The 26,874-nt window shown below is 58.0% G+C and overlaps 1 protein-coding gene across 1 annotated transcript in view; it reads right to left on the bottom strand.

Annotated features, from left to right (window-relative positions):
- EPHA8 (EPH receptor A8) overlaps positions 1-26,416 on the bottom strand; it is a 35,543-nt gene extending 9,127 nt beyond the window's left edge. Inside the window, exons 1-7 of the mRNA XM_086365060.1 lie at positions 26,323-26,416; positions 20,933-20,997; positions 13,918-14,581; positions 6,116-6,271; positions 3,644-3,979; positions 501-625; positions 261-423 (exon numbers count right to left, since the gene is read on the bottom strand). Coding sequence (XP_086221186.1) covers positions 261-423; positions 501-625; positions 3,644-3,979; positions 6,116-6,271; positions 13,918-14,581; positions 20,933-20,997; positions 26,323-26,416 — 1,603 coding nt within the window. The remainder of the gene's footprint in view (positions 1-260; positions 424-500; positions 626-3,643; positions 3,980-6,115; positions 6,272-13,917; positions 14,582-20,932; positions 20,998-26,322) is intronic.
- Between the last annotated feature and the right edge of the window lie 458 nt (positions 26,417-26,874).

Genomic DNA, 26,874 nt, shown 5'->3' with positions numbered 1-26,874 from the left:
GAGGGTCTCAGGGTCATCCTGTCAGCAAGGAGCACCAGGATCCTGCCAGTCATACTGATGCTCGGGAAAAGCCCGCAGATGATGGGCTGTTATGAGCTCTGTCACCCGGCGTGTGTAACCTCCCTTCTCTGAGCCTCAGTTCTTTTTCCACCTATGAACATGGCAATCGCTTCCCACACCGCCCCAGCGCCTACTAGCTCCTTTCCTCTGACCGCCACGACCCTGGCCCCGCGCCCTTGCCCCTCACTCCCTACACTCACGGGGTTTCCCGGTCTCCACCTCCATGGCCTGGCTGAAGCGGCCGCAGCCGGCCGAGGTGCGAGCTCGGACCTGGAACACGTAGCGGGTGCCCGGCTTGAGGCCCGAGACGGTGGCCCTGGTGGTGACCGCCTTGAGGGTGGAGTAGCTCTGCATCTCCTTGTCCTGCCCGTGGGAGGGGGGCGGTCAGCCTTGGTCCCCCGCCTGCCGCCCTCCCCTGCTCCCGTCCCCGTGGGTGGTACCTTCTCGTAGTACTTGATCTCGTACTCCAGGATGATGCCGTTGGGCTGTTCTGGCTCCTGCCACAGCAGCGAGACGCTGGTCTGCCCCGCTCGCTCCTGGCGAATCACCACCACCTGAGACGGGGCTGGGGCGTAGAGGATTGAGGGGAGGGGGAACTCGGTTAGGTCAGATGGATAGATGGGTGATGCTGAGGACTGGCCTGTGTGTCCCTTGCCCAGGCACGGCCCCGGGATGCTAGCTGGGACCACACTCACCCTGCCAAGTGTCCTGCCACTGCGCCAGGAAAACCAGTCCCCTCTGCTCCTCCTGGCAAATGACCGCCAGGCAGCCTGGTCAGTTACGCAGGGTCAGTGCAGCCTGGCTCCCATCTAGGATGCTGGGCTGGGCTGGACCCACATGAGGCCTGACCACCCCAACTTCCACCGCCTCCTCCCTGGCGAAGCCGGGAGGAAGTTTGCCGGACCCCGGCCAGCCCTCCCGAGCAGCGCTTCCCATCTGCCCTGACGTCTGTGTTGCCACGTTGCCCGCCCCTGCCCAGGGCCTCGGGGGGTGTGCAGCAGGACCTCAGGACTGCTGAGAGAAGGAGGAAGAAAAGGAGAAGGGAGGGAGAGTCAAAGGAATGGGCACCCTCACTGCCTGGGTTTGGAGGGCGTGAGTGGGGTGGCGCTGGCTACTTAGAGAAGGGACATGAGCTGACCTGCTGCCCATGTAAGCTCAAGTACCCTGGCTGCCACACTAGATCACCCTTTCACCCCCTGGCTCATTCCCTCATCCTCCCATTTCATCCCCACCTCCTGCATTCTGGGCAAATGCCTCTGATGTGAGCCTGATGGGAATGTCATATGTCAACCCGGCCATAGCCAAATGGAGGGGACTGCTCTCGGAGCTGTAACCTCGTCCCCCCTGCCCACTCTGGCCACAGCCTTCCTGTTTCCTTGCTGCTCACCCTCCAAAGGCTGGAGGACCCCTGATAAGAAGTCCTCACTCAGGGGAGATGGGGCTGGGTGAGTAGGAAAGAGAGGAGGGTCCTGGACCAGTTGGGGGTCCTCTAGCTTTTGGAAGTTGTTAGAGAAGAGTTCTTGGCCATGAAATTAAAAGACACTTGCTCCTTGAAAGAAAAGCTATGACCAAACTAGATAATATATTAAAAAGCAGAGACATTACTTTGCCAGCAAAGGTCCGTCTAGACAAAGCTATGGTTTTTCCAGTGGTCATGTATGGATGTGAGAGTTGGACTATGAAGAAAGCTGAGCACCGAAGAATTGATGCTTTTGAACTGTGATGTTGGAGGAGATTCTTGAGAGTCCCTTGGACTATAAGGAGATCCAACCAGTCCATCCTAAAGGAGATCAGTCCTGAATGTTCATTGGAAGGACTGATGCCGAAGTTGAAACTCCAATACTTTGGCCACCTAATGGGGAGAACTGACTCATTGGAAAAGACCCTGATGCTGGGAAAGATTGAAGGTGGGAGGAGAAGGGGATGACAGAGGATGAGATGGTTGGGTGGCATCACCAACTCGATGGACGTGAGTTTGAGCAAGCTCCGGGAGTTGATGATGGACAGGGAAGCCTGGCGTGCTGCAGGCCATGGGGTCGCAAAGAGTCAGACACAACTGAGCAACTGAACTGAAATGAACTGAGAAAAGAGGAGCTGGCAGAGACGGAGGACAGGCCAGACAGGTGGATGGAAAGTGGGGGGTGGGCCTGGGCATGGAAAGCAAGAGAGCAGGGGAGGGAGTGCCCACTGCAAGCTGAATTTCTAGGGACGGGCGGGCAAAGGCGTCCAACTGGAAGTGCCCAAAGGTGTCCGCGGAGGAGAGGACACAGGTGTGTGAGCATGACAGTTCTTTTCAGGAAGCTTCCACGTGAAAAGAAGTAGTCTGGTGGCTGGAAGGGTGTTTGGGTTCTTGGGAGGCTGTTCTTTTTAACAATGGAGCCCCTGAGCCGTGTGAGTAACTCCGGGTTCTCCTTCACCCCCGACTAGCTGGTCACCTGCCTCGGCCACGGGCAGGGGCAGGGCGTAATCCTCGCTGAGTCATCAGCATCGAGTGGAGAGCCTGGCATCTGATGGGTGCTCCACAGATGCCAGAGGAATGAGGGTCTCTTGGGAGGATGAAGCCTTGGCCTCTGGGAGGGAGGTGCCCTGGGCTCTGGGCTGGGAAGCTTGTTTCACCTGGGAGCGAGACAGACCTGGGTTCGAATCCTGACTTGACCACTTTTATGTGAAGACCCTGGGTGGCTCTGGGCCTCAGCATCCTCCTCGGTAACACAGTGGGAACGGAATCACTGGGCCAGGCCTGCGTGGTGTTGGAGGACACGAAAGTGGGAGGGGTGAAGAGCCACAGGGAGCGTGCCAGGGGACTGTTAACGGGAAAGCCGCCACAGAGGGCTCTCGGGTCAGGCCGCTGCTTGACAGGCAGGACCCACCAGAATGCGGAAAGAAAGGGGCTACATTCAGCCCAACGACTGACTAGAAACAGCTAAATGGCTGTTGCCCAAACTAGTGTGGCCAAAACCATCCCAGGGACAGCAGTGGCCGCTGTTCTGGAAAACGACAATCAGAGTGACTTTATTTTTTAATGACATTTATTGAGCACGTACCATGGGCTAGGTGCTGGCCTCAGCATTTTTATTTCCTTCACTTAAGCCTCATGACAGTAATTGCACAGGTATGATTATTCCTACTGCAGCAGGGAGGAAACAGTGGCAGGGGGGAAAGTTCTGGAACCCAGGCCTCGGATGGTCATGCTGGTCTACGTCGGGGCTTTCTGGATCGCTCCCACTTACAGGAGAGCTTCTCAGGTGGCGCCAGCGGCAAAGAACCCGCCTGCCAATGCAGGAGATGTAAGAGACATGGGTTCGATCCCTGGGTTGGGAAGATCCCCTGGAGGAGGGCATGGCAACCCATTCCAGTATTCTTGCCTGGAAAAGTTCATGGACAGAGGAGCCTGGTGGGCTGAAGCCCACAGGGTCGCAAAGATCATGTGTTCTATTTTTCTAAGGGCATGAAAAGCCTGTAGCTCGGTGTCCTGGTCAGGAGGACAGGGTTAGACAGGTGGGCACTTGCCCAAATGCAGCCTGCAGCTCTGAGGCTGTGGAGGGCGAGGGCTGGGGAACTGGGGACCAGCACCTCCGCCTACCTGCCTGGTTCGTGGTGATGTTGACCACAGCGGCCCGGCGGGGCTCGGGGCTCAGGTCAGACACGCCGTTGACTGCCTCGATCCAGAAGGAGTAGTTCATGTGGGCCAGCAGGTTGGCCACCAGGAGGCTGGCCTGCACCAGGCTGGTCTGCTGGGGCACGAAGCGGGTGCCACTCCCGCACGTCTCGCAGTGGCCCAGGGCCCACGGGCAGCGGCGGCACACGGCGTTGTAGGTGATGTCACTGCGGCCGCCCTGGTCCAGGGGAGGGGCCCACTCCAGGGTCACAGACGTCCCGTTCACGCTGGAGATCAGATTCACCGGTGCCGAGGGGGGCCCTGGGGCGTACAGAGAGACAGGCGGGCCTGGTGGGTGTTCTGGGCTGGTCTAGCTCCCCCTACCAGATCAGGGAAGAGCTGCAGTCCCCTGCGATCCCTCGGGATGAGGGCACACCCACTGGATCCTCTGGAAGCTCCCCGAGGGCAGAGCTGGTGTCTCTGCCCTCAGAGTAAGGAGCGCAGTGTCAGGGTCTGGGCACGGAAGCCACCCTCCCCATGCAGGACCACAGGGATACTGGGGTCTGCTTCACAGAAAGTCTGCTTCACAAACTTTTCCTCCAGAGTCGGGGAGAGGCTGCACACAGCAGTCCCCCCGGGTGAGATGCTCCAGGCACTTGCATTCCACACTCCACTCCTTAAACCCCGCCTGGACTCCATGTAAAGGACACGGAATGCCGTGGTGGAGGAGAGTGGAGCCTGTGTCCCACGAGACCCCTCCCTCCCCACCATCCCAGGGTGGCCCCCCCCCCAGCTTGGTCAGCACAAGGACATTGAGGAAAGGGGTGGGGCTGAGGGCTGGGGGCTGGGGTAGGGTCCCGGGGGTGGGGGTTTGAACAGAGGTGGAGGGGGGGTAATGGAGACCCCCGAGGCTCAGAATCCCAAACAGGGAATCTTGGATTTTAAGAAAACAGAATCTCAGAATCACAGAGAAACCTTCGAATCTGCAGGGTATGGAAGGCAGATGTCTAGCCTTTCACAAGCTTAACATTCCTAGAAGTGGAGGGCACTGCATCGTGGATCTGGGGAGAAATCGGAGTCCAGCCAGCTGAATGCAAGTGTCCACGAGCGAGAGCTGGGTTCACTCGGCCTGAGGAGCCCAGAGCAGTCACCATGTCCCTCGCCTTCCTCTCTGAGCCTGCAGGTGCCCCAGGGGGCAAAGGGACACAGGAGGGGAGGAACAGTGGAGGGAGGGTGTGTGTGTGTGTGCGTGTGTGTGGTATGGTGTGTGAGTATATGGTATATGAGTGTGTGTGTATGTGTACAGTATATGAGTATACTTGGGATGTGTGTGTGCACGCACATGTGTGTGGTGTGGTGTGTGGGTGTATGGTATATGAGTGTGTGTGTGTGTATGTGTGGTGTGGTGTGTGGGTGTATGGTGTATAAGTGTGAGTGTGTGTGTGTGTGTGTGTGCATGATATATGAGCACACCTGGCCCTCACCGGCCTCTGCAGGGGGCCTGGGGCTGAGTGGGGATGGAAGCGGGGGCAGGGGACATGGAGATCACGCTGGGGGATAAATTCTAGGGCAAAGTTCCTCAGCACCGCGTCAGGCCCCCCTCACGCCATCCCAAGAGCCCAGGGCGGGCGAAGTGGGGAGAGGCTGAGCTGGCTGCGGCTCCTCCCAGCTGGGCTGGGGGTGACAGGCCTCTCCGGGTGAGGGCAGAGACCAGGAGGCCAGTGAGGAGCTGTATCAGCAAAAACACCGACAGCCACACAGCCCTGCGGGCCTGGGGTCCGGGTCCCTCGGAGTGCCCCAGGTACGGGCATGCGCACAAGCTCTCCAGGCACACGTCTCCCTGGCTGGCCAGGTGTGTACACGCCAAGCTCACAGAGCTCCACGGGAACTCAGGAGGCCACTGCAGGTACCCAGATGCACACACGTGTGTGCACTGTACACCCAGGGGGCACAAGCACTTGATCAGCTCACACTCTATGCAGGCATCTTCTGTCCCCCCCACACAATAGCAGCTCCTAGAACTCAGGAGCTCCTACCAGTGCATCAAGGTCATCATTGATGGGGGGCATCTTCTGATACTCGCCTTGTCTCAGGGGCAACCCCCTCCACACCGCTTGCCCACCCCAGCCCCCGGGACACTGGCATGACCACTGGTTCAGAAGATGCCCATGGTCACCCAGTGCTGGAAAGGAAGGAGTCCAGCTCTTGGTCTGCCCTTCAGAGCAGAGAGGACAGACCGAGGGAGGAAAGGCAAGATTTCCCTGGAGAGATGGCAAGTGACCGATGACAAGAAGCTGTGGGCCCAGAGAGGTCAAGGGCATGGTGGAAGGGTCGGAGTCACCCCCGGGCCCAGACCAACCCCTGGCCCGAGAGTCACCTGTCCCTGCCTCACCCGCAGAGACCTGGCTCCCTGGGGGCACGGGGTCCTGGTCTCTGGGGCCATGGGGCGGTACTCACGGGTGCAGGCGGCGGACGGCGGGTCCAGCACCGCCCGGTAGTAGCTGAGGTCGCAGCGGCAGGCCTGGGCGGCAGGGGCCGCAGAGTGGCTGTGGGGAGGGCAGCGGGCGCAGAGCTGGTCCCCCGGGGCCGACTTGTAGAAGCCCAGCTCACAGGCTGTGGAGGAGAAGGTGGCCTCAGGTAAGCCAGTCGGGCCCCGCTGACGGGCCTCAGGGATGGGGCTCTCAGGCCCAGGGCTCCCAGGGGACAGTGGTCCAGACCTTCAGCATCACCCCTTTCCTATCTCATCTGCAGGTGTGGGGTCTGAAGCTCAGAGGCAGCTGGTGACTTCCACAGGGCTGCACGGCAAGGCAGGGGCAGGGCAGAGGCTGGGACCCTGACACCTGAGAACAGCCCCACAACTGGCTCAGGAAGAAACCTCTCTGAAGGCCCCTCATCTCCAACGACCCCTCCCGCCCAGGCTCCCAGGCTTTGTCCCCCTCACAGGGCACCACGAGCCTCGGGGGCAGGGGTCACGGCTAAGAATCCAAAGAAAGTGAAAGAAAGTTGAAGTCACTCAGTCGTGTCTGACTCTTTGCAACCCCATGGACTGTAGCCTACCAGGCTCCTCCATCCATGGGGTTTTTCCAGGCAAGAATCCTGGAGGGGGTTGCCATTTCCTTCTCCAGGAGACCTTCCCGACCCAGGGATTGAACCCAGGTCTGCCTCATTGTAGGCAGACGCTTTACCATCTGAGCCACCAGGGAAGAATCCAAAGGGGGCCAAAAAACCCCAGGAATTGGTCCTGCGTTGGGCAGGGGGGACAAGAAAGCCACCCAGGGAATGGGGGTGGGCGGGAAACATGGCTGGAAAAAACGAGTGATGAGACCAGAGGTCCCCAGACGTGCGCAGACATGGAGGCGTCCCTAAGAAAACACGGACCCTGGGCCATCACAGTCACCGAGTTAGGAGAGTGAGGGGTGTGGCCTGGGAAGCTGTGTCTTACAAGTGCCCCAAGCGATGCCGACCATCTGGGAATTGCGGGCTCCTGACGCTCCCAGAACCCGCGTCACCGTCGCCGTGGCTGGGACTGACGCATCTCGCATCTGACCCTCTCCACCCTCTGCCTCACCCGCCATGAGTCTCTGCCCTGATGGCCAAGCAGCCCCCAGCCCCACTGCCCCAGCCCCAGCCCACCCCATTCCTTCTGCCCGTTTCCAGGAGAACCTCATCTACACCAGGCTCTGAGCTGGGTGCCAGAGACACAGCCTTGAACAAGGTCCGCATGGTCTCTGCCTTCAAGAAGCTGGCCTTTTTCAAGGTGGGGAAGACTCAGTAAAAGCAGCTGTGATCATTTCCAGAAGAAAATAAAAGCTGAGGATGTGGCAGACGGTAAACGGTGGGCGGAGCGACCGGCCCTGAGAACAAGTCAGCCGTACAGGGAGAGCAGTTGAGCGTGTTGGGGGTTCTCGAGTGACACTGCCGATCCAAACCCTCGCAGGCTCCCCGTGGCCTCAACAATAAAGCCTGGCATTCAAAGCCCCCTGGAAGCCCCCGTCAGTGCCACCTCTCACACCCCCCTTTCTCAGGTCAAACTAGAGGACCACCCAGTCTCCGTACTCTGTGCCTCAGGGCCTTTGCACATTCTGTACCCATTCTCCTCATCTCCCTGTCGAATTCTTTCAAAATTCCTTTTCACTGTGCCTTTGATGCAGCCTTTCTGGACACCTCCACACACACACAAACACATACAGACACAGACGCGACCACTCCCCTCTGTCTTTGCATCCCTGCTTAGTCTGACCACCTGCAACACTACGGCTGTGTTTTTTTCATCTGTGTATCTGACTCTCTCTCCTCGAGGGCAGATGATCTCTCTGAGTAGGGCCTTATTCATCTCAGAGTTCCTAGGGTCTGGCCCAGCCTAGAGCTGCCAACACTGGTGGGAATTTTCAAAGTGAGCTAATCCTTCCATTATCTGCTCTGAGCAGAGACAGACCCCAGGAGTTCAAGAGGACCAAATGCCACCCCGAGCGGCGGCTCCCAGCTCCACCCGTGGAACTGAATGCTTTGAAACAGGGACCACCAGGAAACACTGGGCTCTGTCTCTGCCGAGTCCTGTTTGGGAAAACTCGGGGCTTGAGAGAAGCTTCATTTGATTTGATTGTATCTCTTGATTATAATAGCTAAACTCCAGTTAATTTGGAAAATTCTACAAACTTGGGAGGAAACTTGCAATCAGGAGACATGATGATGTCCTTAAGTTGCTTCCCAGACTCAAGAGACTGTGAAGCCAGAAGGCTGGAGAGTTGGGGAGAACGTGGTTCAGTTTTGAGACCTCTTCCCTGGCCTCTGGGGAGGCCCCTGACTGGGGCCAGGTGCTTGGAGTTGTGGGGGGGCTCCTAGCTGACATCTTGTGACCTTGCCTCTCTTCCTGGGAGCCCCCCAGGAGGCCCAGTGCTGGGGCACAGCCCAAGAGCGTCCTTCTGAGCCCAGGAAGCAGGCAGAGGAAACAGGCTTTACACTTCGCCAGCAAATATTTATCCTATCTGTTGGTGAGCTAAATGACGTTCTATCACACTGGAATCATCCGATCCACATCGATTAATGTCGTGGGAACCACCTGCTTATTCTGTCTCTCGTCTGCTCCTTCACCCACATTCACCGAGCTTCTGCGATGAACTGGAGACAAACAAGAGCTAACGCTGCTTTCAGGGAGCTTTCTGAGCAGTGAGGGGGCAGACCAGTCCACGTGCGGTGTGACATCTCCGTGTGACACATGGCACTGAGGAAGCGCCCCAGGACAGCCTTTGTGTTTGGAGTCCCGGACCATTCAGAGTTCAGCGGGTCTTCCGTCAAGAGCAGAAACTCAGAAGCAGGCTGCCTGCTGGGCTCCTTTGCTCATGCAGTCCTCTCCCTCCCTGAGGCTAAGTGACACTGGGCAGGTTGCTGGGCCTCAGTGTCTCCATCTGGAAAATGGGGATAAGAATAGTTCCCACCTCTGAGGGCTGTTGCGAGAATGACAGGAGTGAATACATGTGAATTCACGCCAGCACAGTGCCCGGCACTTGTTACTACCACCCTACTTAGTGGGCATGAATACAACTGTTTGGCAGAGAGGAAACAGAAGCTCGGGGGAGCTTGAGGGCCTCGCCCCAGGCTCCCAGCTGAGCCAGGATGCAAACCCGGGTTGAGAGGGAGCCTCCGGAGCCGGGGCCTTTCCCCCACCAGCCTCTCAACACCCGGCCTCGGCTTAGAGGCAGCTCCACCATCCCGCCAGTCCACGGGGGGGTGGTTCTCTCACGCTCGGCTAATACCCATATGGCTATAAAGTGTCAAGGCTAGATTAATCCGCTCAATGAAAATAAAATAATCTTTAATAAGAATACTAATCACCAGGCCTCGGGGAGCCCGGAGACCTGGAGGCAGAGCCGGGAATTAATGGCCGAGACAGATGGAGCGGCTCTGGGCTGGGGCCCGCAGACCCAGGGAGCTTCCGGCGTCTGTGGTGCCTGGTGTCGGCCGTGGGCCAGGAGGGGCTCCCACCCCTGCCGAGGGCACCTTGCCCGGGCCGCCTGTCAGGCCGGCAGCTGCCGGGGGCCCCGGCCACCTCTCTCCTCTCCCCTGCGAAGAGCTTGAGATTTGACAAATAAGGTGTCTGCCGGTGGCCGACCAAAGGAAATTAATTCTAAATCAGATTTTAAACACAGTCGGGAAGGCAAAGGAGCTCGTTGTTCATGCTGCCCCTTCGAAATGAGATGCTCTGATATTTATAGAAAGATGATTAGGGCCGCAGAGGGTGGCTTATACTCTGCGTCCAGGTGGCAGAAAGGACGGTGCTAGGGACTTGGGACTCTGGGTGGCTGCTGCGTTGCGCGATGTTCTGAGAGGCCCTTCCACTCTCTGGATTCGGGATAGGGGGGGCGCAGCCACGTGGGTGGCGGGGGGAAGGTAAGTGGGTCAGGAATTGGGTGGTGTGGGGAGTTTTCTGGTCAGGAGCTTGGGAGATTTGGGATTCAATCAATACTGCTAGCTGTGAGCTCTCGGGATGTTCACTTGGCCTCTCTGGGCCCTTTTCCCCACTGGTAAACCACACTAGCTCCGCCCGGCTCTGACGTGCTTCCGTGGGTCCCCGAGGCCTGAAGGCGGTCTCAGGAAGGCTTCTAAAAAGCCACGTGATTGGGCTGGTCCCCTCTCCTGGGCTCTACTGTCATCTCTGTAAAACCAATGGCTGCCTGGCCACGAGGGTGAGACCACCGAGACAGGAGCCTGACGGCTGTCGCCATAGCCCTGGCCACTGCTGCAGGCCTCAAGCTCTGGGTCCCTTCTCCTGTCGCTAGAAAGAAGGTGGAGGGGCACTTGGGCAGGGGAGGCCGGGACCCCCTTGCTCAGCCCTGTTTGCTCAGAGAGAACTGCCCGATGGAGAAGGCCAGGGCCCCACGGGTCTCCGGAGGTCCCTCTCAGGCTGGGTCTGGGGCTGCAGCTTTGAGGTCATCTCAAGTAGATCAGCAAAGGCACGCCCAGTCTGTGCCCAGCTCCTTTTAGGCCCCTAGCCCTCCCAGTTCGCGGGCTACCCACCAAGGAGTGGGTGGGGGTCCCTGGGCCCCCACAGGGCCGCTGGCCCCGGGCTCCCATTAGGTGAGCACCTCAGTTTTGCACCTGTGCTGCTTCTTCAAAGGAGGCCAGCAGACACTGAACACGCCCACCGACAGGGTTGAGAAACGCCTTTCCCTGTGTGATTTAAAACTGGCATCCTGTCCCCAAACCCCACTGCCTGCAGTGCACGATGAATTAGTATATTTTTTATAAAACCTGTAATTATCTTGCAACTGGCATAATTATGTTGTATTGTGATTTAAATGTAAAAATCAAAACAGGCTGCAATTCCCTAACCCTGCTTTGGCATTACTTTATTATTTTTTATTAATGTGCCAGAAGTGTGAGGAAATGGGAGTGGCCTTGACTTCTCCCAGCTCTGGGGACGTCCGGCTGCTCAAGCGTTGGGGTTTTCACCAGGACTCCTGCCCTTGACATGCTGTGGGTCCTTGGGCAAGATGCACTTCCTCTCTGGGCTTCGCTTTCCATCTCCACCAAAAAAGGAGGCTGGAGCAGTACCTCTGAGTGAGGCCCCCACCCTGAAGTCAGGAGGACCAGTCTCCCTCGAAGGGCAAGCATGCACGCTGGACAAACAAGTGGCCTGGTGTTCTCCCTGGCTCAATCCAGGGCTGGAGACAGCTGACCTTGAGCAGGTATCCACAGGCTGGCCCACCCGACTATTACAGCTTATATAGTCCTGGTTACTAACTGTTTTAATGTTACCCCAGGGAGGTGGGAAGCAAGGCTTTGCAGAGGGCTTTATGGACAGAGGAAGCTGTTCAGGGCTCTGGAGTGAGAAAACATGGGATCAGATCCCTACTCTGCTACTTAAGTTGAGGGGACTCAGTTTTCCCCTCTGTGAGATGGGGATACAATACCTAGCTTTGAGGACTATTGTAAGGATGAGAAGCTGTGAACTCCCTGGAGACAGGGATGCCCTGTGCCTCTATCCCCTATGCATGGATGAGTTACTGACATGATCTGTATGAAGTGCTCGTTAAAGTGCCTGGCACATAGCAAACACTTGAAAACTTGTCTCTAAGAGATTTTATTTTCCCCATCAGAACACGGGGATGTTGGGAACTGGGTCTAGTGGGGAATGCAGTCGGGATGGGCCAGGGAGAGGTGAAAAGCCTACACGTAGCTCAGAGCAAGATAGACCTGACTTGCTACAGGTCCACCTCTCATCAGCTCCACCTCTCATCAACTGTGAGACCTAAGCAGGACACGATCTCTTGGGCCTCAGTTTCCCCATCTGCAAAATGGAATTATAATACCTGCCTTGCTACAATAAGCCAATGAATTGATGTCCTAGGAATCCCCTTGGAAGCTGTAAAGGCGATAGCAATGTTTGTTGCTACTGTTACCCAGCGGGAAGTTGAGAAGTACAGGGATGTCTATGAAGGAACCGGGAGAGGCTGGAGGACTGGGGAGCCTGGCAAACTAGGCCACAGAGGGTAGAACCAATCCAGAAACAGGCAAACGTCCTAGAAGATGCTTTGGAGTTGAGGGTCCAGGAGAGTGAACTTATAGCAGTCAGCAGGGTAAAAAAAGATTTAAGGGCTTCATAGACAGAACTAGTGGTAGAACCCACCTGCTAATGCAGGAGATATGAAAGACATTGGTTCGATCCCCAGGTTGGAAAGATCCCCTGGAGGAGGGCATGGCAATGCACTCCAGTATTCTTGCCTGGAGAACTCCATGGACAGAGGAGCCTGGAGGGCTAGAGTCTACAGGGTCGCAAAGAGCTGGACACAATGGAAGCAACTGAGCAGAAGGAAACCGGACAGCCCCAGGGAAGGGCCAGAAAGGGCCTGCTGGCTGGACGGGAGAATCTGGTCCTGGAGTTCCTGGGCAAGACGACTCCTAAAGTGGACAGGGTGGTCTCTGAAGCCCCCTTGAGCATCATCTGAAACGGCCAGCCTGTGTCCTGCTCCTGTGAGCACCCAGGGGCCTTCCTGCTGGCTAGGACAGAGGTATGGTGCTGAGAGGCCCGAGGGTCCCTCTAACTGTGGTCCCGGGGCCTGTGTAGGAGCAGCTAAGGGCTTTGAGGATATTCTGAGTGTCTTTCAGGGCCCCATCCCAGTCTTCCCCGAAGCTGTCTGGGGCACAGGCCCTGGTCTCTCTGATCCCCACCCAGGAACATCTCCTTCCCCAGGAGAACCAGTGGTTCCCACGGCAGGCTTCACCAGGCTGGGCTGAGTGGCTGGCCTGCCATGTGTCCAGCCCCTGGGGAGATCAAGGGATGGCAGAGGGCAGCCAGGCTAGGACCAGTAACAGCTGGGGCACCAGCTGTGTGAGCTCACCAGCCCTCCCGGTGTTCCTGGGCTGTTGGGGTGCCTGGCTGCACCGATCCAAGATGCGTGTCTGCTGACCACACACACACGCACACACACACACGCACACAGCCTGGACTCTGGGCCCTGCTCCTGGTCTGTGACATGGGAACCCCAGCAGAACACCTGTGGGAACAGGTGCTATTTCAAGACCCAGAGGCTCTCGGCTGTGCCCTCCCCCACATCTCTAGCTGAGTTCCGCCTGCTCGCGGGCAGACACACCCAACGCACCCGGACACACCCTGGCTGTCCCCGCCCGCCTATCTTCACAATGCCCCTGTACGCCACGCGTGCGCTCACCCCGAGCCCAGATTCCAATCGACACCCCCTCCTCAATACCGTGGCAGTTCAGTGGTTCTGAGTCTGGACTCTGGAGCCAGACTTCTGAATTCAAATCACAGCTCTGTGACTTCCCAGCTGTGCGACCTTGGGGAAGTTACTTTCCCTCTCTGGGCTTCAGCATCCTTATCTTTAAAGCCAGGATAATAAAAGCTCCTATTTCACTGGATAGCTTTGGGGATTAAATGCGTTCATACGTGAAAAGCGCTTAGAATACTGCCGGCTGTGGTAGGTTCCATCGCTGTCCCTAACACGAGTAGGTACCCAGTTAGTACACCGCAGTCACACAGGTGCCCAGAGATGGAGCTCTGCACAACACCCACGGAGGAGCTACCTGGCTGTGGTGTTTTTCCCTCCCGGCAAGACACATACAGCACACACACTGGTGGCCTGGAGACCCAGGAGCGCTAGGGCTTCATGCTTCCTCCCAGGTGCTGTGAGCACCACCCAGACACCTGCCGACTGAGCCAACCCTGCCTGCCACCCCCACCCCCCGCCAGCCCTGCCGGGACTGAGCCCAGCTGTCAGCCCACCACGCAGAGGCGTGCTCACCCACGCAGGCGTCCCGCCGCTCCTCGTAGCCCGCACTGCACACGCACTTGCCGATGGGCACCAGCCACTCGCCCTCGGCGCTGCAGTACATCTTGGGCGTGTCCCGCTCCTCGGAGTGCCGCACGCACTGGCCCCGCACCTCCACCAGCGAGGAAGAGTCGGCTCCCGTCACCGCCTCCGAGAAGGCGGCCAGGTTGCGCACCATGGTGGGGCACTTCTTGTAGTAGATGCGGAGGGACAGGATGGCCAGGCAGGCGCCGATGTCCTGGAAGGCCAGGTAGAAGCCGCGCTTGCTGAGGGGCCCCACGCCGCGCACCTCCGTGTTGAGCTTGAGGCGCCGCACGCCCAGGTCGGCCCCCGTGAAGCTCTCGTCGGCCGCGATGGTGTCGATCTTGAGGAACTGGCTCTCCTGCGTGCTGGCGCCCAGGTCGCGGTCCGACTCCAGGTAGTAGAGGTTGAAGGTCTCCTTGCAGGTGCCCAGCACGCCGGGCATGCTGTTGCAGTCCCGCAGGGTGAACTTGATCTCGGCATAGACACGCCGGGCACCGTCACGGGGCACCCAGCTGGTCCGCAGCCAGTTGTTCTGGTTGGGGCTCATGACATTGCATACCTGGTACGTGTGGATGGGCTGGAAGGACTCGTCCACCTCGTTGATGGAGTCCCACTGCGGGCAGAGAGACCACAGCCGGCTGAAACGAGAGGCAGCGGCTGGCCCTCTCTTGCCACAAGCCACATGCACGGTGCTAGGGGAGGTCTGGGAAAGAAGACTGAACATTCTCCAGCCTCAAGGGGCTGACCTTCCAGTGGACTGTCAGCCATCAAGAGGCCAAGCACCCCACACGTGGTTATGGGGAAGGAGTATTAGTCACTCAGTCGTGTCCGACTCTTTGTGACACTGTGGACTGTAGCCCACCAGGCTCCTCTGTCCGTGGGATTCTCCAAGCAAGAGTACTGGAGTGGGTTGCCATTCCCTTCTCCAGGGGATCTTCCCGACCCAGGGATCAAACCTGTGTCTCGTCCATCTCCTGCACTGCAGGTGGATTCTTTACCGCTGAGCCACCGGGGACATCCTGAGGAAGCGTTATCTGTTGCCTTTTCACAGAACCAAGGGGTTCAGACCTAGAGCCGTGTGTCCAGGGTCACATGGCTAGTGAGTGATGACGCCAGGACTGGAACTGATGCCAAAGCCACAAAGCTCTGACCTCGTTTCTACACGCTACTCTGTCACTCCCAGAGTGGGCTGACTTGCGTGGGGAAGTCAGTGAGCCCACCGCTCCAGTTTTCACATCAGCTGCCAGAAAGATCTTTTTAATTGCATGAAGCTATGTTGTACCCTGGCCTCAAATCCTTCAGCAGCACCCCCCTGAACTGGTGCTTGTTGAGTGACTGTCTGATGGATGGATTCCTCTGCCTTGCTGTGTGTGATGTTCCCTCTGCCCCCACCACGGGCTGCCCTGGCTGCGGGAAAGTTGAGTATGATCACTTCTGTGTCAGGTGCCAGCCAGGCGTCACTGATTCAGAGGTAAACCAGTGACCATCACTGACACAATCAACTGAGTGAAAAGGCAACCTGCAGAAGGGAAGAAAACACCTGCAAACCACGTATCTGATACGGGATTAGTATCCAGAATATATAAAGAACTTCTACAATTGAAACGCGAAGAACCAGACAGACCTAATTAGAAAACGGGCAAAGGACGTGAATAGACTTTTCTCTAAAGAAGATACACAGATGGCTGAAGCGCACGTGGAAAGATGCTTAGCATCACCAAGCATCAGGGAAATTCAAATCAAAACCACAGTGAGGTGCCACTTCACACCCATTAGCTATCATCAAAGCAACTGAAAATAACAAGGGTTGGCGAGGATGTGGAGAAATTGGAACCCTGTGTATTGCTAGTGGGAATGTTAACTGGCGCAGCCACTGTGGAAAACAGTGAATGCCAAGAAACTAAACATAGAATTACCACAAGTTCCTCTTCTGGGTGTGTACCCGAAAGAAACAAAAGCAGGGACACAATCAGAGATTTGCACACCCGTGCTTATCGCAGCCCCAAGGTGGAAACGCAAATGTCCCTCTGGATAAATGGACAAACAGAATGTGCCCACTGATACAGTGGGGCACCGGGAAACTCTGACACGTGCCACATGCAACGTGGGGGAACCTTGAAGACCTTATGCTGCATGAACTAAATCAGGCACAAAAGGACAAATCCTATATGCTCCCACTTGTATGAGGCGCTCACATCAGGTTCCTAGAGACAGAGAGTAGACTGGTACTTACCAGGGGCTGAGGCGAGAGGGTCATGGGAGTTATTATAGTTTAATGGATACAGAGTTTCAGTCTGGGAAGATGAAAGCATTCTGGAGATGGACGGGGTAACGGTCACATAACAGTGTGAATGGACTTAACGCCACTGAACTGGAGGCTCACAAATGGCTAAGATGGCAAATGTTGTGTTAAGTGTATTTTGCCGCAGGAGGAGAAGGGGACAACAGAGGATGAGATGGTTGGATGGCATCACCAACTCCACGGACATGAGTTTGGGTAAACTCTGGGAGTTGGTGATGGACAGGGAGGCCTGGTGTGCTGCAGTCCACGTGGTCGCAAAGAGTCGGACACGACTGAGCGACTGAACTGAACTAATGAAAAGAATTGCACAAGAAATACTCTCTCCCCGCAAGCCCCTCACATTCTCACAGATAGAGTGTGGAGGCTGTGGGCACTCAGGCTGTGGCAAAACCCCCTGCAGGGCGGAGGCTGGACCTTCCTGCAGGGGTGGGAGAGAAGAGCCCTAGCAGAGGCTGGCAAAGGCCAGCAATGTTCAGCAAGCCCAGTCTGGACACAGACGAGCCAAGCCGAAGACACAGAGTTGAGAAATGAAACAGGAGTCGAGAGGCCTGGGTTCAGTCTCAACTGGCTGTGTGACCTTAGGCAAATGGCCACTCCTCTCTGGGCCCCAGCTTCCTTAGCGGCAGAATGCTGATCGGCCGGGAGTAGTCGCTGTTGGGCTGAGTTCAGTGGACTCCTCAGGGTTCTGAGGAGGGGCTGGGGGCCAAGGGCGGACGGAGGAGACAGGCTCTGGGGCCGCTGTCCTGGGTGCACCAGAGACGCAGGGCCGTGATCTCGCTTGGGCCTCTGTGGGTATTGTCTCTGAACTAGGGACCCTATTGCTTAAGCAGGGGTCAGGGAGGGGAGTTTGGGAGGAGGGGGGAGGAAGCAAAGACCACTCCTCACTGTGCTCTGAGAATCAGCAGGGTCCCGAGCTGTCCCACAAGCACTAGAGTGGGGATCTGGGGCATCCTGAGTCTTCCCTGCCTGACAAAAACCCCTCGATCTGACTTCATCTTGGTCAGCTATATGGTCTCAATCCCCAGCCAGCTTATCTGTAAGAGGGGCTTAGAAAGGCCCCACTTCAGTGAGACTTGAGAGGATGAACGGAAAAAAAACTGCCCGGTGCTTAGCTTGGGCCTGGCCCTGAAGGGGACTGACACGATGCTGGACTGCCATCATCCCAGCCCCCCATGCCTGCCTCCAGGGACCCCTGGGGAAGCAGACCAGGGCGTGCCAGCCTCACCTGAAAGACTGTATGCTTCCTGCATGCCCCCCACCCCAAGAAGGGCCCCCATGCTGCACCCCACTCTGCAGCCGGGGCTCTGGGCAGCACTGTGTCACATCTGGGGTTAAAGTCGTTGTCACAGTTAATGGAGCACCGAAGAGCCAGCCAGCCGCTCACTGTCTGTTTCCTGCCAGGGACCCGGATAAATTAATCAGCGCGATCCCAGTCTGCTCCAGCCGCCCGAGCGGGGCCAAAGGCCTGGCTTAGCCTCAGGGGCTGCCGCAAACACAGAGAGTGGCACAAATTCCTGGCGGGTGGTACAAGGGCAGAATCAGCCCTGTTCTCTACCTGGGGCACCCCCACTCCATGCCAGGTGCCATGCCCACCCCAGCTGCCTCTCTGGCCCCTGGCACATACCACACCCCCGCCCCCCGTCCCCACTATCCCTATGGAACTCTGTCCCCTTCCAGGAACCGAAAGCAGCAAACCAGCTGTGCATCCCTGGGCAGATCACATTCCCTCTCTGAGCTTTGGACTTCTCATAGGTAAACCGAGGTAGCTAACACCTGCCCCTTTTAGCTACTCCAGGGGCTGTTGAGGATCAAGAGACAATAAAAAGGAATATTCACGAGTGGCTGTTAATTCACGAGGTGAGGTGGAGCACGACCCAGTGCATGGACGGAGGGGTCCAAAGAGAGGGGTGCAGCCTGGTTAGAAGCATGAATTCTGGGGCCAGACTCCCCAGATCTTAGCACAGACGCTTAACCTCTCAGAGCATCTGGTTTCTTGCTGGTACAATGTCCTTTTCCTGCATCATCTCTCAGATGACAACTGCAGGGAGCAGGTTCTGTGATCATCCTTGTGTTATAAACGAGGAGGTGGAGGCGAGGTAAAGGGACTGGCCTGAGTCATGCTGATTAGAGGCTGCAGAGCACCGGCTCATCCAGACCCAGCACCGCTGGCTTTAGGCTATGCGGCCTGCCTGACGGTCTGATAACTTGCTGATGCTGGAGACAGTCATGGATGACCCTTGTACCCAGGGTGCTTAACAGACTCCAGAATCAGAGGGTGGATGGAATCGCAGGGACCATCAACCTCCACCCAGCTACAAATTTATTCAACAAAAGATTCCCAGGCCCCTCCCCAGACCCCCTGGACGGGGCACCTGCATGTTTCACCTGCCAGCCTGGCACGGGTTCAAGATCCAGAGCTTGGAAACAGAGATCTCATCTGGCTTTCTCTCTCCTCTGGGCAAGCCCCACCTCCAGGCCCCGTGCTGAGAGGAGGTGGTCCCTGTTTCAGTAAATAATGCAGGATCGGTTCCCAGCCCTTCACAAGGTGACACGGGGACTCGGTGAGGGCTCCAGGCCCAGAGATCTGAGCTCGCATCCATCACTTGAAACCTGCCTGACGGTGGAAAGATGTTTCTCGCTGCTCTGAGCCTCGGCTTCCTCATCTGTGAAATGGGATGGCTGTACCACTTGCAGGATTAGTAGTGGTGATTAAACGAGATAACGCACAAATTGTTAAGAGCTATGTGACTTCTATGGTCGTTCAGACGGTAAAGTGTCTGCCTGCAATGCAGGAGACCTGGGTTTGGTCCCTGGGTCGGGAAGATCCTCTGGAGAATGAAACAGCAATCCAGTCCAGTACTCTTGCCTGGAAAATGCCATGGATGGAGGAGCCTGGTAGGCTATAGTCCACGGGGTCGCAAAGAGTCGGACACGACTGAGCGACTTCACTTTATGTGAATATAAGTTATTTGTTCTAATTCTCAAGTGAAATGAGTAACTCTGAACCACTCTTTTTTTAGGGGGTTTTGCTTGTTTGTTTTTGGCCGTGCCATACAGCTTGCAAGATCTTTAGTTCCCCGACTGGCTACTGAACCTGCACCTTTGGCCGTGAAAACGCGGAGTCCTAACCAGTGGACCAACAGGGAACTCCCCGAGCTACTCTTCACAGCATCCCGCAAACAAAAGCACCTTGCATCACCAGCAAAGTCCAGTCATATTTCTCACCACGCACCCCTGCTTAAAATCCTTCCTACTTCTTGTTACCCTAAAAACCAAGTCCTAAGTTCTGAGTGGGACAGAGGGACAGAGACATCCAGCGCCAACCAGGGGTTCAAGTCCATTCCTGCCCAGCTGCTGAGTCTCAGAGGAGACGCTGACCCAGCCCACAGCCAGGCAGTCGCCTCCTCTTGGGTCAGCCCCTGCCACTGGCAGAGCCAGTTCCCTGCACCAAAGCCCTTCACACGCATGAGCACCCTGGGAGACAGCCAGGCGGGACACACAGAAGAGCCCCTCAAGGGGAGAGGCTGAGGCCCTGGGGGGTAAAGGGACACTCCCAGGGCCCAGCCTTTGTCTTCAGGCAGGGCTGCCGTGCTGAGGCACAGAAGGGGTCCCTCCTGGCTCTCAGGGACCCTGGTCTGCCCCTTCAACTCCCTGAAGCCTGGTGCATGGGGACTGATGACAACAGACTCAGCTTACCGCCACCTGGGGACCAGACCCCCAGAGAGAGAGGAGCTGGGATTGTCCTGACCCCAGTCACAGTCCCCAGACAGCCCAGATTACAATCTTACCCCAAAGTAAAGAAATACTCAAAGATCAGCTCAGTGTCATTGTCATCATTAATATTATGATCACTCTGTCTCCGGAGCCATGGAAGCAGAAGTGTTCATGAAAGAAGTTATGGGTACCAGACATGTTTGTGTCTATGGCGGGCATGTGTGTGTTTCTGATCATGTTTATAGGAGGAAATTTATGTGAGATATAGCCATAATACACACTAATGACAATGATAATGATAATAATACATGTAATGGAGGCCTGTGCTGGGCATGGTGCCAAGACCACGTGTCATCTCCCTTAACCCTCCCAGCAAACCCCAAGAGGTTGCCACGTGCTCATCCTATTCTACAGACAGGGAGACTGAGACTCATGGAGGTGAAGTGGTGACCCAAGGACACTCAGCTTGTGGATGGTCCCACCAAGCTCATGGGCTTGCATTGGCTTTACCACCCTGCCTTCCTGAGATTTAAGAGAATCGGGGGGACCGGGCAGTGCATCCTTGGCTCTGGACACTCGGGGTTACCATGCCAATGCCCCAGGAGGGCAGAAGGGAGTCACCTGTGAGTACAGGGATCTAATGGGCTGAGCCCAGCATCACCATGGAGGCCAGATGGGCCTGGGACACAGATGTAAGAATCCCACATTCAGGCCTCAGACTGGAAGAAGGGGGAGCCAGCCCTGGACTTGGTTCTGGAATTCCAGAAGTCTGCATGCGCTAAATTTAAGAAGTCAGCAGCTCTGTCTCTGACTGCTGTGCATCCTTGGGTAAGTCCCTTCACCTCTCGTGGCCTCTGCTTTCTTTTGATCTGCCTGATGATAAGACCTGGGCATCACGGCCTCTCTGTTCACAGAGGGACAGCACTGGCCCCACTGCCCATCACTCACCCCGTGAGCTGGATATGTGAGCCAGCCCCAGTCCCCGTGGATGGCGGACGTGTCCAGCAAGTTCACTGCAGAAAAGAAGATAAGAGCACATCAGATCCCTGGGCCCCCCTTCCCCAGTCCCCTAGGACCAGGGTGGCCTGGCCACACTGGCCTGCTCTCAGCCCCGAACACTCCAGCTCCAGTTTCTGGGTCCTTTCTCACCTCACTGGCCTTCAAGGCTCAGTTCAAGTTCTTGCTCTTTCCTGAAGCCTTCCTCCACCACCACAAAATATAATCTTCTCACCTCCCAGAAGACTCAAGTCTTCTCCGAGTGCTAGGCTGCCTCGATTGGGGGGTGCAGTGAGATGCCAGAGGTCTGGGCTTGGTGGTCCGGGAGGTCTGGATCTGAATCACAGCTCTGCCAGCTGGGAGCTGTGAGTCCCTGAGCAAGTTTCCTCCATTTCCGAGCCCCCACTTCCTCCCCTGTAAAATGGGGTGACAGTGATGCCTGCCTTACAGGGGGCTGTGAAGATGACCTGACCCTGGGCCACTTACAGGACATGGTGGCATTCCAAAGCACCCACTGATGTTTGCACTGTAAGTCAAACCTCCACCCAGAGGACTGGACCCAGCTTTCCCATCACCAGGGTCCCCAAAAGGCACCTCGCACCGAGCAGGTCCTCGGCGCGAGGAGGTCCTTGGGCATGGAGGGCTTTGGAGGAGGAAGCACTGCCTCACAGGGAGCACGTAGTGTATGCTGGGCTCTGCTAGGGGAGCTTGCAGTGCCTCATCCATGGCCCACACGGCAACACCAAAAGGTGCTCATTCCTCTGCCCATTTTCCAGATGAAAACACTCAGCCTCAGGGAAGATCAGGACGACGCCTGGAGCTCCACAGGTGTGACTCCTGGGCTGGCACCCAGAGCACCACAGACAAAGCCGCCAGCCCTGGCAGCTTGAGCCTGAGGAGCAGGAATCTCTGGGTTGTCACAGTGTAGAGAAAGGAGTGCTGGCCCGAAAGGCAAGTTTACTCTAAGCCAGACCCCTGAAGGGGACCCTGCAAAGTACCAAGAACAGGGTGAGGAAACCCTGCTTTTAGAATCAGACACTGCTGGGCTCACATCTCAATACAGCTACTTGGTAGCCGGTGACCTGCACTTCACTGAACCTCAGTTTCCTCATCTGTAAAATGGGGATAATGATACATAAGGGTGGGCGACAGTAAACTGCACGCCTGGACCCCATGCTTCACCAAAGCTGGCTCCTGTTCCCTGAGTCCTGGCCCCCTGCCTCTCTCTTGGTACCTAGGAGCAGTGAGCATCACTCACTTTAAGGTGATAAAGATGCACCAAACTGGGAAGAAATCAGGGCTGCTGTGTGTCCTTGGGTAAGTCCCTTCACCAATCTGGGCCCCTGCTGCCTTTGATCTATCTGATGAAAGGAGTCTGGGCTCCGAGTCTCGCAGCTTTCATTTCCCTTTCTCTTCTATCTACCCACCTCTCCCAGCCAGCAATCACTCCAACCAACCTGATCTGCTAACTTAGGAAGGCCGCAGAGGGTTAAAATGGGCCTTCCTGGAACTTTCCCGAAGAGAGGGTGGGTGCTGTCCTCCCGGCCTGAGATTTGCATAGCTCTGCGCCTGCCCCTCAGTGATGGAGACAAGTGTCATCAGGAAATGTTGGGAGTGCGGATGCTCTCATGTGCTGATTTTCCTCCTCTTCCTCCCCTCACTCTCCCCACCCAGCGACGGCTGGGGGTGTTCCAGAGGCCAGCTGGAAAAAGGACTTGCCGAGCCAAGGAGGGCCTTCTGAGCTCTGGCTTGGAATCCCGCCCAGGGGCGAGGGGGTGGCCGGGTGGGACCAGGGGATGGAGGCAACGTCCGCAGGAGGATCTCCCTTCCCCAAGCCGAACCGGCCCCACGCCAGGGCGGCAGGCAAAGAAGCCTTCCCGCCTCCCTCCCTTCCCGGCAATGGCGAGAAAACTGGGTCAGGAGCTCTCTCCTCCTGCTGGCGGGTGGGCGGGGGAGGGGCTGCGCTGCAGTTTACCCCAGACCAGCGGGCTGAGTTTGGGGAGTGGGGAGGAGGGGTGTGGACAGGGACCTGTGGGCTCCCCCGCCACACCCCACATCCCAGATGGGGGTCTTGGAACTGAAGGGCCCCTGGGCCAGCACCACCCAGACACAACTCAGACCTGCACCCACCCAGGGGCTGCTGGGACTTCTCCCCCTGATCACCCCGACTCTAGAGGCAGAGGCCTGCAGACCCCCACTTTCCAGGCCTTCCCTCCCCTCTGGGAATCCCCATGATCAATCAGCCATGATCAATCAGCCAAGGCGGGGAGCGGGGGAGGGGGGGCTCAGATAATCCAAAGATAAATCAAAAGTCGATTCTATTGGATTCAGAAAGAGCGACCAGATTCCAAGGCTGCTTGTTCCAATTCCTTCCAGACCGACTTCTGTCCATCCCCTCCCTGATTCTCTCTCTGTCCCCCTCTTCCCCATGTCCTGTCCCCTTCTCCTGGGGGGACACAGAGGTCTCTCACAGGAGGCTCCAGGCCCACAGGAGGTCTCACGGGGCTGGAGGGAAGTCCAGGGCTAGGCCCCTCCTGCAGGGACCTGAGTCCCCTTGGAGAGGCCAATGCTTTGGCTCACCAGGGCCGGGCTTTCTCTGTCCTCTTGCGCTGCTGGACTATAGGTCTGTGTGACCCCTGGGAAGTCGATGACCCTCTCTGGGCCCATCTCCCCACTTGCAAATGGAGAACTGGACATTCGGTGTCTCAGGGCCTTCAGGGAAGCAACCACTTAACCTCTCTGTGCCTCAGTTTCCTCATCAGCCAGATGTCTGCAGGCGTCCCTCCCAGGCCTACCTGCCGGCCTGTTCTGGGGGATCAAACGGGTCCCTCCCCTGCTCTGAGAAGCACAGATAATTCCTAAGCCTTTCCTGTTTGACTGAGGAAGGTATTATGCGATTTCTTTTTTTCCTCCCGTGCCGTCACCTTCCCCCATTCCATTTCGCTGAGACTAATACTTAAATTGATTTACATTCCTGGAGGACACGGCGCGTGGTGGTGAGGCTGGAGAATTCGGGGTGGCCAGGGGATGTCAGCTGGGATGTGAATGCCTCGGAGATCACCCCAAATTGGTGGATAATCCACGTCAAAGAGTGATAAGGGGCTTTGAGCCTGGTGGGGTTCGGGGGCACCCCTGCAGGTGCAGGTCCGTCCCCAGCCCTGTGAGGGACCTGGCACAGGGCACTTGGGTAGCCTGGGGGCATTGTCACCTCTGCAGGACCCCCACTGGGGAAAGAGTCCCCTCCCTGAGTTCCCACAGTCTCCCCCGTCCGGTCCTGGCCCTGCACCAGCACAGACTCCTGGCTGTCCTGCGTGGAACCCAGGCCCCAGGTCTCCACCCAGGACCTTTGGACCTGCGAGGGTAACCTGTGCCCAGGCAGGGGCGCCCTGCTGTGCTGATCAAATAGGTGTGGCCGGGCCCTGGCACCAGGCCTGCATGCCTCCCTCCCACCCTTGACAGACGTCCCCCACTTCCTCTCCTGGTGACCTTGCCTCCTCCCCAACTGCTGCCCCTCTCTGGACACAGCCTCTCTCCCAGGCCAAAACAGTCTGCCCTCTGCTCAGGAGCCGGGTCAAAGTTCCCTCCTAGGCGGATCTGGGGTTTGCCAGTCTGGCATTCTGGAGGGTGCTGGATCCTCCTCAAAGAAGAGGGTTGAAGCACGGAGTTGGGGCTGTACCACCCAATGCCCAGGCACTCACTGTGGGCCCTTCAGAATTCCCCTGGGCATCCAACCCAGAGGAAACTGTGCTCAGGCCACAGCTCCCAGACCTCCCAGGCCCCTTGTGTCCCCTTCCCTACTCACCCCTCAGCTCCCGTGCTCTGGTCCCTGCTCCCTGCGTGGCCCGTTTCATTGGTGGTTGAGTTTATGTATATCTGTGTGTGTTGGTGCTGTGCACATGCATTTCTAGGGACACGAATGCGAGTTTGAGGGTCTTTTCATACATGTGGTGTCTGCCCACAATGTGCATATTTTCACACGCATGAATCTTTACATGCACATGCGTGCACCTGTGTACTGGCCGCACTTCTGTGCATCTGACTATTGGGGTGTGGGGGCTGTCCACGCACATGAGTCTCTGCGGGCCTGTGTCTCTCTGTGTGAATCCCAACACGTGGCTGCTGGTGCATGTGTGATTGTGGGTACGACTGTGTCTCTGTGAGCTGCTCGTGTGTGAGGGGTGGATTGGTGGTGTGTCTAAGCATGGATGAGGAACACCGGCTCTGGAGCTCCCTGGAATCTGGGAGTTCATCCTGCCAGGCTGAGGATGCAGCTCTGGAGCCAGGCTGTGAACCCTAGGATTTGCACAGAGCCCCGGGTCAGGCCTTCTCCTGGCAGAGCTGCAAGAGGAGAAGGGGTCCTGGGCAGGGGTCGGGTGAGGAGCAGAAACCAGGGCAGCATCCTGAGCTGGACCTGGGGTGCCCGGTGGACTAAGGGGTGAGTGTGTGTGTGTGTGTGTGTACACTCACGTAGGTGTGCAGCCCTAGGTGTTGGGGGAGCCTGACAGATGCCGCCTCCCGGCTTCCCTTATCCCCTCCCAGATCCTTTTGGTTTCTACTGCTCAGCCCACACCCTCATCCTGCGTCCCCCCGGAGTGACCGGACTTCCCCAGCCTTGTCCCTGGACAAGACCCAGCCCTCCGGCCTTGCCCACCTCAGTCTGTCTGCAGCCTGCTCAGCCCCCTCCTCCCGGGCCCCTTCTCCCCACCGCCCACCGAAGCTGCTTCCCCTGGGGCTGGCTGCTGTCCTTCGCCCCCACCCCCAGCCCTCCAGCCCAGCCCACTTCCAAGACCCTCATTCCCTGCCCTTCACGCCCGTCTTCCCCCAAACCCGGTCCTGTTCTCTGGTCCTCCTGCCTCCCTTCCTGGTCCCCATCCCTGGACGCCCGGCGCTTCTCTTCAGCCCCCTGAACCTCCCCCTGCATCCTGGGTCCCTCTGTCCTCTGCCCCACCGCGTGCCCTGCCCTGCCTCCTCTCTCCCCTACATTGCTTCTCTTGTCTGCCGTCCTCCGGTCCGGTCCCTTCATCCCCAGTGTCCGATCCTCAGTTCCCTGTCCCCAGCTCCGAACCCCTGAGTCCCGTCCCCCTGTCCCTCGTGCCTCTCTGTCCCTCATCCTCAAGCCCTCGGGTCCCTCTCCCCCCAGCCCTGTCCCCGGCGCTCCGTCCCCTGACCCCGGGTGTCTCGCGGTGCCACCCCTCCCCACCCAGATCCAGGGATCCCAGCCCCTCGGGCACCGGGGTCGAGGGGAAGGAAGTTGAGCCTCTCGGCGGGCTCGCTCCGGCTGCTGCGCGCGCCGCGCCCCCGGCCCCTCGGCCACCCCCGCCCCTCCAGCCGCCGCTGCTCACCTTCGCCGCGCGCCGCGGACACGCAGGTGGCCGCCGCCGCCGCGGCCGTGACGACCCAGAGCGCGGGGGGCAGGCGGCCCCGGGCGGGGGCCATGGCCGGGCCGGGCGGGCGGGCGGGGGCGCCGCGCACCCTGGGCTCGGCCGCGGCCGCCCGCGCGTCGGCGCGCTCCCTGCTCTCCCGCACACCCGGCGGCCGGGCGCACACACCGGCGCACACGCCGGCTCGCAGCGCACACGCGGGCACCCGCGCCCGCCCCTGCCGCCGCCCCGGGCGGGGGCCGGCCTGTCACGGCGCCGCCGAGCCAATCAGCACCGAGGCGGGTGCGGGGGGGACACGGAGCCCGCACCGTGGACACCTACCCGCGGATACCGCCGCCCGCCCCACGTGCGCACGCTCGCGCCAGCACCTTCACCCCGCGCCCCGCGTGGACTCAGCCGCCGCGCACCCAACCAGGGGTCCGGACGCCCGGCAACACACTGACCCACCGGTTGGGGTCGGGGGAGGCCCTGCGTGGATAGACACGGACACGCTCACTCTTACACACGTGACCC

This window comes from Bos grunniens, chromosome 2 (genome assembly GCF_055505025.1).
Source record: "Bos grunniens cultivar Pamir isolate PY7600 chromosome 2, Bosgru_T2T1.0, whole genome shotgun sequence".
Taxonomy (NCBI): Eukaryota; Metazoa; Chordata; class Mammalia; order Artiodactyla; family Bovidae; genus Bos; species Bos grunniens.
Note: the sequence above shows the minus strand (reverse complement) of the source record. Positions and strands in the feature narration are given on the sequence as shown.